The sequence below is a fragment of the Narcine bancroftii genome, chromosome 2 (assembly GCF_036971445.1).
Source record: "Narcine bancroftii isolate sNarBan1 chromosome 2, sNarBan1.hap1, whole genome shotgun sequence".
NCBI classification, from domain to species: domain Eukaryota; kingdom Metazoa; phylum Chordata; class Chondrichthyes; order Torpediniformes; family Narcinidae; genus Narcine; species Narcine bancroftii.
In genome coordinates this window covers 196,950,136-196,970,880 of record NC_091470.1, presented here as the reverse complement: position 1 = coordinate 196,970,880, position 20,745 = coordinate 196,950,136, and the positions used below count along the sequence as shown (strand labels likewise).

The following is a 20,745-nucleotide window of genomic DNA, read 5'->3' as shown; positions in this document are numbered from 1 at the left end:
GAGAGAGGGAGGGAGGGAGGGAGGGAGGGAGGGAGGGAGGGAGGGAGGGAGGGAGGGAGGGAGGGAGGGAGGGAGGGAGGGAGGGAGGGAGGGAGGGAGGGAGGGAGGGAGGGATGGGAGGGAGGGATGGGAGGGAGGGAGGGATGGGAGGGAGGGAGGGATAGGAGGGAGGGAGGGATGAAAGGAGAAAGGGGGAGGGATGAAAGAGAGGGGGAAATGGGGAGGGAGGGAGAGATGAAAGAGAGGGGGAAAGGGGAGGGAGGGAGAGATGAAAGAGAGGGGGAAAGGGGAGGGAGGGAGAGATGAAAGAGAGGGGGAAAGGGGGGAGGGAGGGAGAGATGAAAGAGAAGGGGAAAGGGGGAGGGAGGGAGAGAGGGAGGGATGAAAGAGAGGGGGAAAGGGGGAGGGAGGGAGAGAGGGAGAGATGAAGGAGAGGGGGAAGGGGAGGGAGGGAGAGAGAGAGAGATGAAAGAGAGGGGGAAAGGGGGAGGGAGGGAGAGAGAGAGAGATGAAAGAGAGGGGGAAAGGGGGAGGGAGAGGAGGGCCAGAATACCCCGATGTAAAGCTGCATATTCTACCTGAAAGCAGCTGTCCGGAGACCACCTGAAAGAGCCTGATGCAGCTCGGAGGAGAACTCACCAACCCTCCTCCGGGAGGTATATTCTCCGCATCTGAGTACAGCATCGAGGCACCTGGATGCAGCCGCCTGTTGCTAGGGGGCAGGCTGATGACAATCAGTGGGCGACCCAAATCCCCGCGCCTGACAGCCCCATTCCCCACACCAGACAGTCCCACTCTCCGTTGCCCCTGCCCTGATGTTCCGCGCCGGCCGCCCCTACCCTGACGTCCCACGCCGACAGGAGCTGGAGTGCGCTCCGAGGCACCTCTCCTGCAGCTGTCCCTTTCAGGTGGACAGCACAGCACTATCAGCGCTGCCACCTGACAACCATTCCACGGGGCTGCAACCGTTTCTGCAGGCACATTCTTGGCGGAGAATGCAACTGAAAGTGGCTAGGGAGAGGGAGAGGGAGAGGGAGAGATATGAGAGAAAGAGGGAGAAGGAGAGAGAGAGTGTGGGAGAGGGGGAGAGAGAAGGAGCGGGGAGAGGGAGGGAGAGTGGGAGGGGTGAGAGAGAGGGAGAGGGAGGGAGAGAGATCCGTTGATGCTGAGCAAAGGGCACAAGTGTAATTTATACCAATTAGCTTCAAGCTGCCTGATTGGGACAGAGGAGTGAGATCCATCCTCAGCTCTGGACGCCCAGCTCTTCGGTCGTATAGACATTGAGGGAGAGATGATTGTCCTGGCATCAAGCCAGGTGTGCCTCTCTCTTTCTCTTTCTTTTCTGTGCTCTGTTGGGAGATCCTGGCTGGAACAGCGGTGGTAACTGGCCGCGGGTGCACAGTAATAATCTTGGAATTTCGAACCGGTTTGATGAGCAGTTTCTCCCAATTCATTCATCAGCTTTGGCGGATTACCCTGACGAGGGTGGGGCGGGGGGGGGGGGGTGTGGGGGGTGTCACGCTACTGTCTGTGGTCTGTGTGTGCGCGGTGTGTGACTGTGTGAAATTTCCCCCAGCCCCTGCGTGCATTCTGGTCTCCTTCAAACCCCCAACGATGTGCAGTAGGGGGGAAGGGGTAGCGGTGATGGATGGTGAGTTGAATGAGTGGAGATGGCTGGTTGAAGGCCATCATGGAGTGGATGGGCTTAAGGGATTCTTTCCTTGCTGGAAGCGGTCTGAGCCCAATGGGAGAAAGGGTAAATAATGACCGTCAACTTGCCTCTTTAATTCAGCTCACAGGAATTGTATAAATTATCAAGAATGCCAGCCAGGTACGTCGCAGTAGCCTTTGCGATGGTCACCAGCCTCAGTTTCTGCTCAAGGATGGTCTACCTCTCCACGAGAAACCGGTAGGTTGAACTACCGCAACTTGTTAATTCTGTCCCTTATACAAACACTATCTATGCTTCCTTTTCTCCCTCCTCATGTGGTGAAGGAAAGAATATCCCAATCTTGCTCCATGTTCACCCCATCCCAAAATGAGCTGACCACAGACAATCCCAATCCAATCATGTGCATTCTGATCCACCCCTCAACCAATCTCAACTCGACCTCCCCACAGCCAATCCCAACCCGACCTGAGCACAGCTAATCCCAACCCAATTTGACCACAGCCAATCCCAACCCGACTGACAACAGCCAATCCGAACCCAACCTGACCACAGCCAATCTCAACCCGACCTCCCCACAGGCTATCCCAACCGAAACTGATCACAGCCAACCCCAACGCGACCTGATCACCACAAACCCTAACCCGACCTGACCACAGCTAATCCCACCCATCCTGACCAGACATGACCACAGCCAATGCCAACCTGACCTGACCACAGTCAATCCCAACACAATCTGACCACAGCCAATCCCAACCCGACTGACAACAGCCAATCCGAACCCAACCTGACCACAGCCAATCTCAACCCGACCTCCCCACAGGCTATCCCAACCGAAACTGATCACAGCCAACCCCAACGCGACCTGATCACCACAAACCCTAACCCGACCTGACCACAGCTAATCCCACCCATCCTGACCAGACATGACCACAGCCAATGCCAACCTGACCTGACCACAGTCAATCCCAACACAATCTGACCACAGCCAATCTCAACCCGAACTGACCACTACCAATCCAACCAGCCACATTCAATCTCAACGCAACCTGATCAGAGAAATACCAACCCGACCTGACCACAGTCAATTCCACCTGACCTGACCACAGCCAATCCCAACCCTACCTGACCACAGCCACTCCCAATCCCAACCCGACCTGACCACAGTCAACCCCAACCCAACGTGGCTTCAGCCAATTCCAACACGACCTAACCACAGCCAACCACAACCCAATCTGACCACAGTCAATCCCAAAACAATCTGACCACAGCCAAACCAATCACGAACTGACCACAGCCAACCCCAACCCAACCTGATCACAGGCAAACCCAATCAGACATGACCACAGCAAAAACCAACCCGACCTGGCCACAGCCGATCTCAACCCGAACTGACCACTACTAATCCAACCTGCCACATTCAATCTCAACATGATCTGACCACACAAATCACAACCCGATCTGACCACAACAAATTCCAACCCAACCTCACCACAGCCAATCCCAACCTGACTTTACCACAGCCAATACCAACCGATGACCAAAGCCAATCCCACCTGTCCAGACCACAGCCAATACCAACCGATGACCAAAGCCAATCCCAACCCAACCTCACCACAGCCAATCCCAACCCGACCTCACCACAGCCAATCCCAATCCGACTTTACCACAGCCAATACCAACCGATGACCAAAGCCAATCCCACCTGTCCTGACCAAAGCCAATCCCACCTGTCCTGACCACAGCCAATCACGACCACAGTCAAACACAACCCAATCTAACCACAGCCAACCCCACCCATCCTGACCACAGCCAACCCCACCCATCCTGACCACAGCCAATCCCAACCCGACCCGACCACAGCCAACCCCAACCCAACCTGACCACAGCCAACCCCAACCCGACCCGACCACAGCCAACCCCAACCCGACCCGACCACAGCCAACCCCAACCCGACCGGACCACAGCCAATACCAACCGATGACCACAGCCAATCTCACCCGACATGACCACAGTCAATGCCAACCTGACCTGACCACAGTCAATCCCAACACAATCTGACCACAGCCAATCTCAACCCGAACTGACCACTACCAATCCAACCAGCCACATTCAATCTCAACGCAACCTGATCAGAGAAATACCAACCTGACCTGACTACAGTCAATTCCACCCGACCTGACCACAGCCAATCCCAACCTGACCTGACCACAGCCAATCCCAACCTGACCTGACCACAGCCAATCCCAACCCAACCTGACCACAGCCAATCCCAACCCGACCTGACCACAGTCAATCCCAACCCGAACGGACCACAGCCAATCCCAACCTGACCTGACCACAGTCAATTCCACCCGACCTGACCACAGTCAATTACACCCGACCTGACCACAGTCAATTCCACCCGAGCTGACCACAGTCAATTCCACCCGACCTGACCACAGCCAACCCCAACCCGATCTGACCACAGCCAATTCAAACCCAATAACCAAAGCCAATTACAACCGCACTTTACCATAGTCAATCCCAACCCAACCTGACCACAGCCAATCCCATCCCGAATTTACCACAGCAAATACCAACCGATGACAAAGCCAATCCCACCTGACCTGACCACAGCCAATGCCAACCCGACCTGACCACAGCCAATTCAAACCCAATGACCAGAGCCAATCACATCCACCTGACCACAGCCAATCCCAACCCGACCTGAGCACAGCCAATCCCAACCCGACCTGAGCACAGCCAATCCCAACCCGACCTGACCACAGGCAATCCCAATCCGAATTTATCACAGCAAATACAAACCGATGACCAAATCCAATCCCACCTGTCCAGACCACAGCCAATACCAACCGATGACCAAAGCCAATCCCAACCCAACCTCACCACAGCCAATCCCAACCCGACCTCACCACAGCCAATCCCAATCCGACTTTACCACAGCCAATACCAACCGATGACCAAAGCCAATCCCACCTGTCCTGACCAAAGCCAATCCCACCTGTCCTGACCACAGCCAATCACGACCACAGTCAAACACAACCCAATCTAACCACAGCCAACCCCACCCATCCTGACCACAGCCAACCCCACCCATCCTGACCACAGCCAATCCCAACCCGACCCGACCACAGCCAACCCCAACCCGACCCGACCACAGCCAACCCCAACCCGACCCGACCACAGCCAACCCCAACCCGACCCGACCACAGCCAACCCCAACCCGACCGGACCACAGCCAATACCAACCGATGACCACAGCCAATCTCACCCGACATGACCACAGTCAATGCCAACCTGACCTGACCACAGTCAATCCCAACACAATCTGACCACAGCCAATCTCAACCCGAACTGACCACTACCAATCCAACCAGCCACATTCAATCTCAACGCAACCTGATCAGAGAAATACCAACCTGACCTGACTACAGTCAATTCCACCCGACCTGACCACAGCCAATCCCAACCTGACCTGACCACAGCCAATCCCAACCTGACCTGACCACAGCCAATCCCAACCCAACCTGACCACAGCCAATCCCAACCCGACCTGACCACAGTCAATCCCAACCCGAACGGACCACAGCCAATCCCAACCTGACCTGACCACAGTCAATTCCACCCGACCTGACCACAGTCAATTCCACCCGACCTGACCACAGTCAATTCCACCCGAGCTGACCACAGTCAATTCCACCCGACCTGACCACAGCCAACCCCAACCCGATCTGACCACAGCCAATTCAAACCCAATAACCAAAGCCAATTACAACCGCACTTTACCATAGTCAATCCCAACCCAACCTGACCACAGCCAATCCCATCCCGAATTTACCACAGCAAATACCAACCGATGACAAAGCCAATCCCACCTGACCTGACCACAGCCAATGCCAACCCGACCTGACCACAGCCAATTCAAACCCAATGACCAGAGCCAATCACATCCACCTGACCACAGCCAATCCCAACCCGACCTGAGCACAGCCAATCCCAACCCGACCTGAGCACAGCCAATCCCAACCCGACCTGACCACAGGCAATCCCAATCCGAATTTATCACAGCAAATACAAACCGATGACAAAATCCAATCCCACCTGACCTGACCACAGCCAATGCCAACCTGACCTGACCACAGCCAATTTAAACCCAATGACCAGAGCCAATCACATCCACAGTCAATCCCAACCCAATATAACCACAGCAAATCTCAACCCGAACTGACCACTACCAATCCAACCAGTCACATTCAATCTCAACGCTACCTGATCAGAGAAATCCCAACCCGAACTGACCACAGTCAATCTCAACCCGACCTGACCACAGTCAATCCCAACGTGACCTTGCCACAGCCAACCCCAATCTGAAATTACCACAGCCAACCACGATCCGAAATGACCAAAGCCAACTTCAATCCGAAATGACCACAGCCAACCCCGATCCGAAATGACCACAGCCAACCCCGATCTGAAATGACCACAGCCAACCCCTATCCGACCTGACCACAGCCAACCCCATCCCGACCTGACCACAGCCAGGCCCAACCCGACCTGACCACAGCCAAGCCCAACCCGACCTGACCACAGCCAAGCCCAACCCGACCTGACCACAGCCAAGCCCAACCCGACCTGACCACAGCCAAGCCCAACCCAACCTGACCACAGCCAAGCCCAACCCGACCTGACCACAGCCAAGCCCAACCCGACCTGACCACAGCCAAGTCCAACCCGATCTGATCACAGCCAAACACTATCCGACATGACCACAGCAAAAACCAATCAGACCTGACCACAGCTGATCTCAACCGGAACTGACCACAACGAATCCCAACCCGTCTTGACTACAGCCAACCCTAACCCGACCTGAAAACAATGAATACCAACCCGGCCTTACCATAGCCAAACCCAACCTGACTTGACCACAGTCAACCCCAACCCAACGTGGCTTCAGCCAATTCCAACACGACCTAATCACAGCCAACCACAACCCAATCTGACCACAGTCAGTCCCAAAACAATCTGACCACAGCCAAACCAATCACGAACTGACCACAGCCAATCCCAAACCGTGCTCTCCACAGCCAACCCCAACCCAACCTGATCACAGGCAAACCCAATCAGACATGACCACAGCAAAAACCAACCCGACCTGGCCACAGCCGATCTCAACCCGAACTGACCACTACTAATCCAACCTGCCACATTCAATCTCAATGTGATCTGACCACACAAATCACAACCCGATCTGACCACAACAAATTCCAACCCGACCTCAACACAGCCAATCCCAACCCAACCTGACCACAGCCAATCCTAACCCTACCTGGCCACAGACAACCAAACCATATCTCATCACAGCCAATCTCAGGCTGACCTGACCACAATTAATGCCAACCCAATCTGACCACAGGCAACCGCAACCCGACCTGACCACAGCCTATTCCAACCCGACATGAGCACAGCCAATTCCAACCCGACATCACCACGTCAATCCCAACCCGAAGTTACCGCAGCCAATCCCAAATCAACCTGGCCACAGCCAACCCCAAGCCACTCTGACCACAGCCAATTCCAACCCAATTTGACCACAGCCAATCTCAATCTAACCTGACAACACCCTATCACAACCCGAACTGAGCAGAGCCAACACCATCATGACCTGACCACAGTTAATCCCAATACAATTTGACCTCAGCCAATTTCAACAAACTGACCACTACCAATCCATCCTGCCAAAGTCAATCACAATGCACCCTGACCACAGAAATCCCAACATGACCTGACCACAGCCAACCCCAACCCGACCTGACCACAGGAAACCCCAAACACTGACTACTGCCAATCACAACCTGACCAGACCACAATTAATCCCAACCCAATCTGACCACTGCCAAACCCAACACTACCTGACCACAGCCAATCCAAACAGGACCTGAACACAGCAAACCCTAATCCAATCTGGCCACAGCCAATCCCAACAGGACCTGACCACAGCAAACCCTACCCAATTTGGCCACAGCCAATTCCAACCCAATTTGACCACAGCCAATCTCAACCCGACCTGACAACACCCTATCACAACCTGACCTGACCAGAGCCAACCCAATCACGACCTGACCACAGTCAATCCCAATAAAATTTGACCTCAGCCAATTTCAACACGAACTGACCACTACCAATCAATCCTGCCAAATTCAATCACAATGCACCCTGACCACAGAAATCCCAACACGAACTGACCACAGCCAACCCCAACCCAACTTGACCACGGCCAACCCCAACACAACCTGACCACCACAAACCCTAACCCAACCTGACCACAGCCAATACAATCCTGACCTGAACGCAGCCAAACCCAACCCGACCTGACCACAGGTAATCCCAACCCGACGTGACCACATTCAATCCCACCAGACCTCTCCAAAGTCAATCCCACCCGACCTGACCCAGCCAAACCAACCTGACCTGATCACAGGAAACTCCAACCAAATCTGACCACTGCCAATCCCAACCTGACCAGACCACAATTAATCCCAACCCAATCTGACCACAGCCAAACCCAACAGGACCTGACCACAGCAAACCCTACCCAATTTAGCCACAGCCAATTCCAACCCCAATTTGACCACAGCCAATCTCAACCCGACCTGACAACACCCTATAACAACCTGACCTGACTAGAGCCAACCCCATCACGACCTGACCACAGTCAATCCCAATAAAATTTGACCTCAGCCAATTTCAACACGAACTGACCACTACTAATCAATCCTGCCAAATTCAATCAAAATGCACCCAGACCACAGAAATCCCATCACGACCTGACCACAGCCAACCCCATCCCGACCTGACCACGGCCAACCCCAGCACAACTTGACCACCACAAACACTAACCCAACCTGACCACAGCCAATACAATCCTGACCTGAACACAGCCAATCCCAACCCGACCTGACAACAGGCAATCCCAACCCGACGTGACCACATTCAATCCCACCAGACCTTTCCACAGTCAATCCCACCTGACCTGACCCCAGCCAAACCAACCCAACCTGACCACTGACAATTCCAACCAGAACTGGCCACAGCCAACTCTGACCCAACCTCACCACAGCCAATCCCAACCTGACCTGACCACCTCCAATCCCAACCCGACTTGACCACAGCCAATGCCAACCTATGACCAAAGCCAATCCCACCCGACCTGACCACAGGCCTATCCCAACCAGAAGTAACAACACAGCCAACTGTGACCCAACCTGACCACAGCCAATCCCAACCCAACCTGACCACCTCCAATCCCAACCCAACTTGACCGCAGCCAATGCCAACAGATGACCAAAGTCAATCGCAACCTGACTTGACCACAGTCAACCGCAACTCAACGTGGCTTCAGCCAATTCCAACACGATCTAACCACAGCCAACCACAACCCAATCTGACCACAGACAATCCCAAACCAACATGACCACAGCAAACCCAACACAACCTGACCACCCGACGTCACCACAGTCAATCCCACCCAACCTGACCCCAGCCAAACCCAACCCGACCTGATTACAGGCAATTCCAACCCGACTTGACCACAGCCAATTCGAACTCAGTCAATCCCAACCTGATCAACGCCAACACCAATCCGACATGACCACAGCCAACCCCATCCCGACCGGACCACCGGCAACCCCAACCTGACCTGACCACTGCCAAGCCCAACCCGACCAGTCCACAGCCAATGCCAAATGATGACCACAGCCAATCCCACCCAACCTGACCACAACCAATCCCATCCAAACCTGACCACAGCCTATCCTAACCTGACCTGACTACAGCCAACCCCAACCCGACCTGAACACAATGAACCCCAACCCTACCTGACCATAGCCAATCCCAACCCGACTTGACAACAGCCAGTCCCAACTGACCTGACCAGAGACAACCGCAACCCGACCTGACCCAGCCAATCCCAACCAGAACTGACCACAGCCAACTCTGTCCCAACCTGACCACAGCCAATCCCAACCCAACCTGACCACCTCCAATCCCAACCCAACTTGATCGCAGCCAATCCCAACAGATGACCAAAGCCAATCACAACCTGACTTGACCACAGTCAACCGCACCCCAACGTGGCTTCTGCCAATTCCAACACGATCTAACCACAGCCAACCACAACCCAATCTGACCACAGACAATCACAAACCAATATGACCACAGCAAACCCAACACAACCTGACCACAGTCAATACCACCCGACGTCACCACAGTCAATCCCACCCAACCTGACCCTAGCCAAACCCAACCCGACCTGATTACAGGCAATTCCAACCCGACTTGACCACAGCCAATTCGAACTCAGTCAATCCCAACCTGATCAACGCCAACACCAATCCGACATGACCACAGCCAACCCCAACCCGACCTGACCACAGTCAATTCAATCGCAATGACTAGAGCCAATCACAAACGGAATTGAGCACAGTCAATCCCAACCAAATCTGACCACATCCTATCCCAACCTGACTTGACAACAGTCACCTCCATCCTGACCTGAACACAATGAACCCCAACCCGACCTGACCATAGCCAACCCCAACCCGACCTGACCACAGTCAATTCAATCGCAATGACTAGAGCCAATCACAAACGGAATTGAGCACAGTCAATCCCAACCAAATCTGACCACATCCTATCCCAACCTGACTTGACAACAGTCACCTCCATCCTGACCTGAACACAATGAACCCCAACCCGACCTGACCATAGCCAACCCCAACCCGACCTGACCACAGTCAATTCAATCGCAATGACTAGAGCCAATCACAAATGGACTTGAGCACAGTCAATCCCAACCAAACCTGACCACATCCTATCCCAACCTGACTTGACCACAGTCAACCGCAACCCAACGTGACTTCAGCCAATTCCAACACGACCTAACCACAGCCAACCACAACCCAATCTGACCACAGACAATCCCAACCCGAAGAGCACAGCCACTTCCAACCCGACCTGACAAGAGCCAATCTCAAGCCGACCTGACCACATCCAAACCCAACCCGACCTGACCACATCCAAACCCAACCTGCCTGACCACAGCCAATCCCAACCCTACATGGCCACAGACAACCAAATCCATATCACATCACAGCCAATCTCAGGCTGACCTGACCACAATTAATCCCAACCCAATCTGACCACAGGCAACTGCACCCGACCTGACCACAGCCTATTCCAACCCGACTTGAGCACAGCCACTTCCAACCCGACCTCACCACGTCAATCTCAACCCGAACTTACCGCAACCAATCCCAAACCAACCTGGCCACAGCCAACCCCAAGCTACTCTGACCACAGCCAATTCCAACCCAACCTGACCACAGGAAACCACACCAAATCTTGACCACTGCCAATCCCAACAGGACATGACCACAGCAAACCCTACCCAATTTGGCCACAGCCAATTCCGACCCAATTTGACCACAGTCAATCTCAACCCAACCTGACAACACCCTATCACAACCTGACCTGACCAGAGCCAACCTCATCACAACCTGACCACAGTTAATCCAAATACAATTTGACCTCAGCCAATTACAACACGAACTGACCACTACCAATCAATCCTGCCAAATTCAATCACAATGCGCCCTGACCACAGAAATCCCAACACGACCTAACCACAGCCAACCCCAACCCGACCTGATCACAGGAAATCCCAACCCGACCTGACCACAGTCAATCCCACCTGACTGGACCACAGCCTATCCCAAGCAGAACTGTCCACAGCCAACTCTGACCCAACCTCACCACAGCCAATCCCAACCCGACCTGACCACCTCCAATCCCAACCTGACTTGACCACAGCCAATGCCAACTGATGACCAAAGCCAATCCCACCTGACCTGACCACAGCCTATCCCAACCAGAACTGACAACAGCCAACTCTGATCCAACCTGACCACAGCCAATCCCAACCCGACCTAACCACCTCCAATCCCAACCCAACTTGACCACAGCAATGCCAACCTATGACCAAAGCCAATCGCAACTTGACTTGAACACAGTCAACTGCAACCCGAAGTGGCTTCAGCCAATTCCAACACGACCTAACCACAGCCAACCTCAACCCAATATGACCACAGACAATCCCAAACCAATATGACCACAGCAAACACAACATGACCTGACCACAGTCAATACCACCGGACGTCTCAACAGTCAATCCCACTGACCTGACCCCAGCCAAACCCAACCCGACCTGATTACAGCCAATTCCTACCAGACTTGACCACAGCCAATTCAAACCCAGTCAATCCCAACCTGATCAATGCCAACTCCTATCCGACATGACCACAGCCAACTCCATCCTGACCTGACCACAGCCAACCCCATCCCGACCGGACCACCGGCAACCCCAACCTGACCTGACCATGCCAATCCCAACCCGACTTGACCACAGCCAACACCAAATGATGACCACAGCCAATCCCATCCAAACCTGACCACAGCCTATCCCAACCTGACCTCACTACAGCCAACCCCAACCTGACCTGGAATCAACGAAACCTAACCCTACCTGACCATAGCCAATCCCAACTCGACTTGACAACAGCCAATCCCAACCGATGACCAAAGCCAATCCAAACCTGACTTGACCACGGTCAACCCTAACCCAATGTGGCTTCTGCAAATTCTAACATGACTTAACCACAGACAACCACAACCCAATCTGACCACAGACAATCCCAACCCTATGAGCACAGCCACTTCCAACCCGACCTGACCAGAGCCAATCTCAACCCGACCTGACCACATCCAAACCCAACCCAACCTGACCACAGCCAATCCCAACCCTACCTGGCCACAGAAAACCAAAACCATATCTCATCACAGCCAATCTCAGGCCGAACTGACCACAATTAATCCCAACCCAATCTGACCACAGGCAACCGCAACCCGACCTGACCACAGCCTATTCCAACCCGACCTCGCCACGTCAATCTCAACCCGAACTTACCGCAGCCAATCCCAAACCAACCTGGCCACAGTCAACCCCAAGCTACTCTGACCACAGCCAATTCCAACCTGACCTGACCACAGGAAACCCCACCAAATCTTGACGACTGCCAATCCCAACAGGACCTGACCACAGCAAACCCTACCCAATTTAGCCACAGCCAATCCCAACCCAATTTGACCACAGCCAATCTCAACTCAACCTGACAACACCCTATTACAACCCGAACTGACCAGAGCCAACACAATTACAACCTGACCACAGTCAATCGCAATACAATTTGACCTCAGCCAATTTCAACATGAACTGACCACTACCAATCAATCCTGCCAAATTCAATCACAATGCACCCTAACCACAGAAATCCCAACACGACCTGACCACAGTCAACCCCAACCTGACCTGACCACAGGAAACCCCAACCAAATCTGACCACTGCCAATCCCAACCTGACCAGACCACAATTAATCCCAACCCAATCTGACCACAGCCAAACCCAACACGACCTGACCACAGCCAACCCCATCACGACCTGACCACAGCCAACCCCATCACGACCTGACCACAGCCAAAACAGGACCTGACCACAGCAAACCCTACCAAATTTTGCCACAGCCAATTCCAACCCAATTTGACCACAGCCAATCTCAACCCGACCTGACAACACCCTATCACAACCCGACCTGACCAGAGCCAACCCCATCACGACCTGACCACAGCCAATCCCAACCCAATCTGACCACAGCCAATCCCAATCCGAGATGACCAGAGCCAATCCCAACGCAACCTGACCACAGGTAAAACCAAACCAACCGGACCACAGCCATCCCTACCCAACTTGGCCACAGTCAATACCACCCGACCTGACCCCAGGCAAATCAATCTTATTACAGCCAATCAAAGCCTGACTTGACCACAGCCAATTCAAACCCAGTCAATCCCAAACTGATCAACGCCAACCCCTATCCGACATGACCACAGCCAACTCCATCCTGACCTGACCACAGCCAACCCCATCCCCACCGGACCACCGGCAGCCCCAACCTGACCTGACCACCGCCAATCCCAACCTGACTTGACCACAGCCAATGCCAAATGATGACCACAGCCAATCCCACCCAACCTGACCACAGCCAATACCATCCAAACCTAACAACAGCCTATCCCAACCTGACCTGACTACGGCCAACCCCAACCTGACCTGAAAACAATGAACCCCAACCCTACCAGACCATAGCCAATCCCAACTTGACTTGACAACAGCCAATCCCAACCGATGACCAAAGCCAATCCCAACCTGACCTGACCACCGCCAATCCCAACCAGACTTGACCACAGCCAATGCCAAATGATGACCACAGCTAATCCCACCCAACCTGACCACAGCCAATCCCATCCAAACCTGACCACAGCCTATCCCAACCTGACCTGACTACAGCCAACCCCAACCCGACCAGAACACAATGAACCCCAACCCTACCTGACCATCGCTAATCCCAACCCGACTTGACAACAGCCAATCCCAACCGACCTGAGAACACCCTATCACAACCCGACCTGACCAGAGACAACCACAACCCGACCTGACCAGAGACAACCGCAAACCAACCTGACCCAGCCAATCTGAACCCGACCTGACCACAGCCAATCTGAACCTGACCTCCCCACAGCCCATCCCAAGCCCATCCCAAGTCGACCTGACCACAGCTTATCCCAACGCTACGTGACCACAGTCAATCCTAATCCGAGATGACCAGAGCCAGTCTCATCCCAACGTGACCACAGCCAATCCCAATGCGACTGGACCACTGCCAATGCCAACCGATGACCACAGCCAATCACAACTTGACTCGAACACAGTCAACCGCAACCCGACGTGGCTTCAGCCAATTCCAACATGACCTAACCACAGCCAACCACAACCCAATATGACCACAGACAATCCTAAACAAATATGACCACAGCAAACCCAACACGACCTGACCACAGCCAACCCCAACCTGACCTGACCACAGGAAACCCCAACGAAATCTGACCACTGCCAATCCCAACCTGACCAGACCACAATTAATCCCAACCAAATCTGACCACATCCTATCCCAACCTGACTTGACCACAGTCAACCGCAACCCAACGTGGCTTCAGCCAATTTCAACACGACCTAACCACAGCCAACCACAACCCAATCTGACCACAGACAATCCCAACCCTAAGAGCACAGCCACTTCCAACCTGACCTGACAAGAGCCAATCTCAAGCCGACCTGACCACATCCAAACCCAACCTGACCTGACCACATCCAAACCCAACCCGACCTGACCACAGTCAATCCCAACCCTACCTGTCCACAGACAACCAAAACCATATCTCATCACAGCCAATCTCAGGCTGACCTGACCACAATTAATCCCAACCCAATCTGACCACAGGCAACCGCACCCGACCTGACCACAGCCTATTCCAACCCGACTTGAGCACAGCCACTTCCAACCCGACCTCACCAAGTCAATCTCAACCCGAACTTACCGCAACCAATCCCAAACCAACCTGGCCACAGCCAACCCCAAGCTACTCTGACCACAGCCAATTCCAACCCAACCTGACCACAGGAAACCCCACCAAATCTTGACCACTGCCAATCCCAACAGGACCTGACCACAGCAAACCCTACCCAATTTAGCCACAGCCAATCCCAACCCAATTTGACCACAGCCTATCTCAATCCGACCTAACAACACCCTATCACAACCCGACCTGACCAGAACCAACCCCATCACGACCTGACCACAGCCAATCCCAACCCAATCTGACCAGAGCCAATCTCAACCCGAACTGTCCAGTACCAATCCTACCTGCCACATTCAATCACAATGGATCCTGACCACAGAAATCCCAACACGAACTGACCACAGCCATACCCAATCCGAGATGACCAGAGCCAATCCCAACGCAACCTGACCACAGGCAATACCAAACCGACCGGACCACAGCCATCCCTACCCGACTTGGCCACAGTCAATACCACCCGACCTGACCCCAGGAAAATCAATCTGATTACAGCCAATCAAAGCCCGACTTGACCACTGCCAATTCAAACCCAGTCAATCCCAACCTGATCAGCGCCAATCCCTATCCGACATGACCACAGCCAACTCCATCCTGACCTGACCACAGCCAACCCCATCCCCACCGGACCACCGGCAGCCCCAACCTGACCTGACCACCGCCAATCCCAACCTGACTTGACCACAGCCAATGCCAAATGATGACCACAGCCAATCCCACCCAACCTGACCACAGCCAATACCATCCAAACCTGACAACAGCCTATCCCAACCTGACCTGACTACGGCCAACCCCAACCTGACCTGAAAACAATGAACCCAAACCCTACCAGACCATAGCCAATCCCAACTTGACTTGACAACAGCCAATCCCAACCGATGACCAAAGCCAATCCCAACCTGACCTGACCACCGCCAATCCCAACCAGACTTGACCACAGCCAATGCCAAATGATGACCACAGCTAATCCCACCCAACCTGACCACAGCCAATCCCACCCAAACCTGACCACAGCCTATCCCAACCTGACCTGACTACAGCCAACCCCAACCCGACCAGAACACAACGAACCCCAACCCTACCTGACCATCGCTAATCCCAACCCGACTTGACAACAGCCAATCCCAACCGACCTGAGAACACCCTATCACAACCCGACCTGACCAGAGATAACCACAACCCGACCTGACCAGAGACAACCGCAAACCAACCTGACCCAGCCAATCTGAACCCGACCTGACCACAGCCAATCTGAACCTGACCTCCCCAGAGCCCATCCCAAGTCGACCTGACCACAGCTAATCCCAACGCTACGTGACCACAGTCAATCCTAATCCGAGATGACCAGAGCCAGTCTCATCCCGACGTGACCACAGCCAATCCTAATGCGACTGGACCACTGCCAATGCCAACCGATGACCACAGTCAATCCCACCCGACCTGACCACAGCTAATCCCATCCGACCTGACCACAGCCAATCCCAACCTGACCTGACCACCTCCAAAAACAACCTGACCTGATTACAGCCAATCCCAACCCGACTTGACCACAGCCAATTCAACCACAGCCAATTCAACCCCAGTCAATCCCAACGCAAACTGGCCACAACCAACCCCTATCCGACCTGACCACAGTCAATCCCACCCGACCTGACCACAGTCAATCCCACCCGACCTGACCACAGCCAATCCCATCCGACCTGACCACAGCCAATCCCATCCGACCTGACCACAGCCAACCCCTATCCAACCTGACCACAGCCAACCCCATCCTGACCTGACCAAAGCCATTCCAAACCCAATTTTACCAAAGCAAATACCAATCGATGAACAAAGCCAAACATACCTGACCTGACCACAGCCAATCCCAACCCAATCTGACCAGAGCCAATCTCAACCCGAACTGACCACTCCCAATCCTACTTGCCACATTCAATCTCAACACGACCTGACCACAGAAATCCCAACATGAACTGACGACTGCCAATCCCAATCCGAGATGACCAGAGCCAATCCCAATGCAACCTGACCACAGGCAATACCAAACAGACTGGATCACAGCCATCCCTACCCGACTTGGCCACAGTCAATACCACCCGACCTGACCTCAGGCAAATCAATCTGATTACAGCCAATCAAAACCCGACTTGACCACAGCCAATTCAAACCCAGTCAATCCCAACCTGATCAACGCCAACCCCATCCCGACCGGACCACCGGCAACCCCAACTTGACCTGACCACCGCCAATCCCAACCCGACTTGACCACAGCCAATGCCAAATGATTACCACAGTCAATCCCACCCAACCTGACCACAGCCAATCCCATCCAAACCTGACCACAGCCTATCCCAACCTGACCTGACTACAGCCAACCCCAACCCGACCTGAACACAATGAACCCCAACCCTACCTGACCATAGCCAATCCCAACCCGACTTGACAACAGCCAATCCCAACCGACCTGAGAACACCCTATCACAACCCGATCTGACCAGAGACAACCACAACCCGACCTGACCAGAGACAACCGCAACCCGACCTGACCCAGCCAATCCGAACCCGACCTGACCACAGCCAATGCCAAATGATGACCACAGCCAATCCCACCCAACCTGACCACAGCCAATACCATCCAAACCTGACAACAGCCTATCCCAACCTGACCTGACTACGGCCAACCCTAACCTGACCTGAAAACAATGAACCCCAACCCTACCAGACCATAGCCAATCCCAATTTGACTTGACAACAGCCAATCCCAACCGATGACAACAGCCAATCCCAACCAATGACCAAAGCCAATCCCAACCTGACCTGACCACCGCCAATCCCAACCAGACTTGACCACAGCCAATGCCAAATGATGACCACAGCTAATCCCACCCAACCTGACCATAGCCAATTCCATCCAAACCTGACTACAGCCTATCCCAACCTGACCTGACTACAGCCAACCCCAACCCGACCAGAACACAACGAACCCCAACCCTACCTGACCATCGCTAATCCCAACCCGACTTGACAACAGCCAATCCCAACCGACCTGAGAACACCCTATCACAACCCGACCTGACCAGAGACAACCACAACCCGACCTGACCAGAGACAACCGCAAACCAACCTGACCCAGCCAATCTGAACCCGACCTGACCACAGCCAATCTGAACCTGACCTCCCCACAGCCCATCCCAAGCCAACCTGACCACAGGGTTGTCTGTGGTCAGGTCAGGCCCTCACTCTCATTGGATGAGAGCTCTGATGAAGAGAAGTTTGAATGAGCGGATGGTGGTTGGGCCTCACATGAGGCACTGTATTTGGCGGGAGCCTTTTTGGAGCAACAGACTACAGGAAAGTGGCCATTTTTAAGGCACTTCTGGCACCTGGCCTTCCTTGCAGGACATTGGGACCTGCTGTGCTTGTCCCTCCTGCAGATGTAGCACTTCGGGGTCACATCAAGAAGGGTAGCAGTGGCAGCCAGGCCATTGGAAGGCCGTGTGGTAGTAGAGTTAAGAGCAGGCATCCTACTCACTTCATAGCGTGGGGTCCATCCCTGAGAGTAAACATTCATACTTAAGACTGCAGCCTTTATCATCTCTGCGATCCGGGTCGCGTCCTCTAGGTTTTCTCCCCTGTGCTTTAGCAGGCGCTGCCTCACCTTATTTAATCTGAACCCAGCCACATAAGTATCCTGAATGAGATCGTTGGTGGTCTCAGCTGCAGTTCTCTCTGTGCAGGCACAGGCTCTGCACAGTAATCTTAGTGCTTGGAGGTAAACTCTACAGGACTCATTGGGCAGTTGCCTCCTGGTTGCTAGCTTGTACTAGGTGTAGACCCTGTTTGCAGGTCACTCGTAGAGTCCCTTCAGCACCTTCATGACTGCTGTGTGTAGGTGGCTGTGTCCTTGATGCTCTCGTAAACCCTCGGGGACACCATAGACATCAATACTAGCAGTTGATGGCCGTCCTCCACCACGGCAGCATCAGAGTGCTGTAGGTAAGCCTCAAAACACCTCACACAGTGCTTGAAGTCATTTGGGACAGTAGCTGACTGCGGGTCATTGTTGAGGTGTTCTGGTAGCAGCATATGCTCCATCCCTGGAAAAGGTTTTGTTAATAAAATTGTAGTGCACATCGAAAGAATTAAAGACTTGTTGATCCGAACCAAGGCTTTTATTAACAAAAGACTGGAATGTATCACATGTAGGTCGACCAGTCCAGAATGATCTGAGTCTGGCTAGGAGCAACACTTTAAAACCTGCCAATAGGTGTGGCTATGCTCTCAGCCAATCACAGCCATCCTAAACTAGAATATACACATATATACATCAGTGATAGAATCTGTACTACGACAACCACAGTAAATCCCAACCTTACCTGACCACAGCAATCCCTACCTGACTTAACCACAGCCAATCCCAACCAGACCTGACCTCAGCTAATCCCAACCCAATGACCACAGCCAATCCCAACCTGAGCTGACCTCAGCCAATCCCAAGCCAATGACCACAGCCAATCCCAACCTGAGCTGACCACAATCAATCCCAACCCAATTTAACCACAGATAATCCCAACTAGACCTTACCACAGCCAATTCAAACCCATCTTGACCACAGCTAATCTGAACCTGATCTGATCACACCCAATCTGAACCTGACCTGACCATAGTCAATCCCTACCTAACCTGTTCACAGCCAATCCCAAGCCGTCTTAACCACAGCCAATCCTGAACCGATGACCACAGCCAATCCCAACCTGACTTGACCACACCAAATCCCAACCGGACCTGACCACAGATAATCCCAACTGGACCTGACCACAGCCAATCCCAACCCATCTTGACCACATCCAATCTGAACCTGACCTGACCACAGCCAATCCAACCCCGACCTGACCATAGCCAATCCGAACCTGACCTGACCACAGTCAATCCCAACCTGACCTGACCACAGTCAATCCCAACCTGACTTAACCATAGCCAATCCCAAACCGATGACCATAGCCAATCCCAACCTGACTTGACCACAGCCAATCCCAACCAGACCTGGCCACAGCCAATCCCAACCTGACGACCATACTGATCCCTATCTAACCATAATCGTACTGTAATCATTTGCATTTGGTCGTGGGTATTTGGGATTGACTGCAAATGAATTGGGATCAGACTTTGGGTGGGTTAGGATTGGGTGTTTGGGATCAGCTGTGGTTGGGTTACGATTGGGTGAGGATGTGTTGGGATTGGGTGTGGGTATTTGGGACGTTTTGCTTGTTTGAATTGGCCATAGTTGGGTTGGGATTGTGTGAGGGTGGGTTGGGATTGGTGTGGGTGTTTGGAATTAGCTGTGGGTGTTTGGGATTGGCAGAGGGTGGGTTGAGATTGGCTGTGGTTGGTTTAGGATCGGCTTTTGAGTGGGTTGGGATGGGGTGTGGTTGGGCTGGGGTTGTCCGTGGGTGGGTTGGGATTGGTCATGGTTGGGTTGGTATTGGGT

The 20,745-nt window shown here is 53.4% G+C and overlaps 1 protein-coding gene across 1 annotated transcript in view; it reads left to right on the top strand.

Annotated features, from left to right (window-relative positions):
- The window catches only part of LOC138753051 (galactose-3-O-sulfotransferase 2-like), a 30,564-nt gene that overhangs the window by 1,633 nt on the left and 8,186 nt on the right, over window positions 1–20,745 (top strand). Inside the window, exon 2 of the mRNA XM_069915643.1 lies at window positions 1,793–1,909. Coding sequence (XP_069771744.1) covers window positions 1,793–1,909 — 117 coding nt within the window. The remainder of the gene's footprint in view (window positions 1–1,792; window positions 1,910–20,745) is intronic.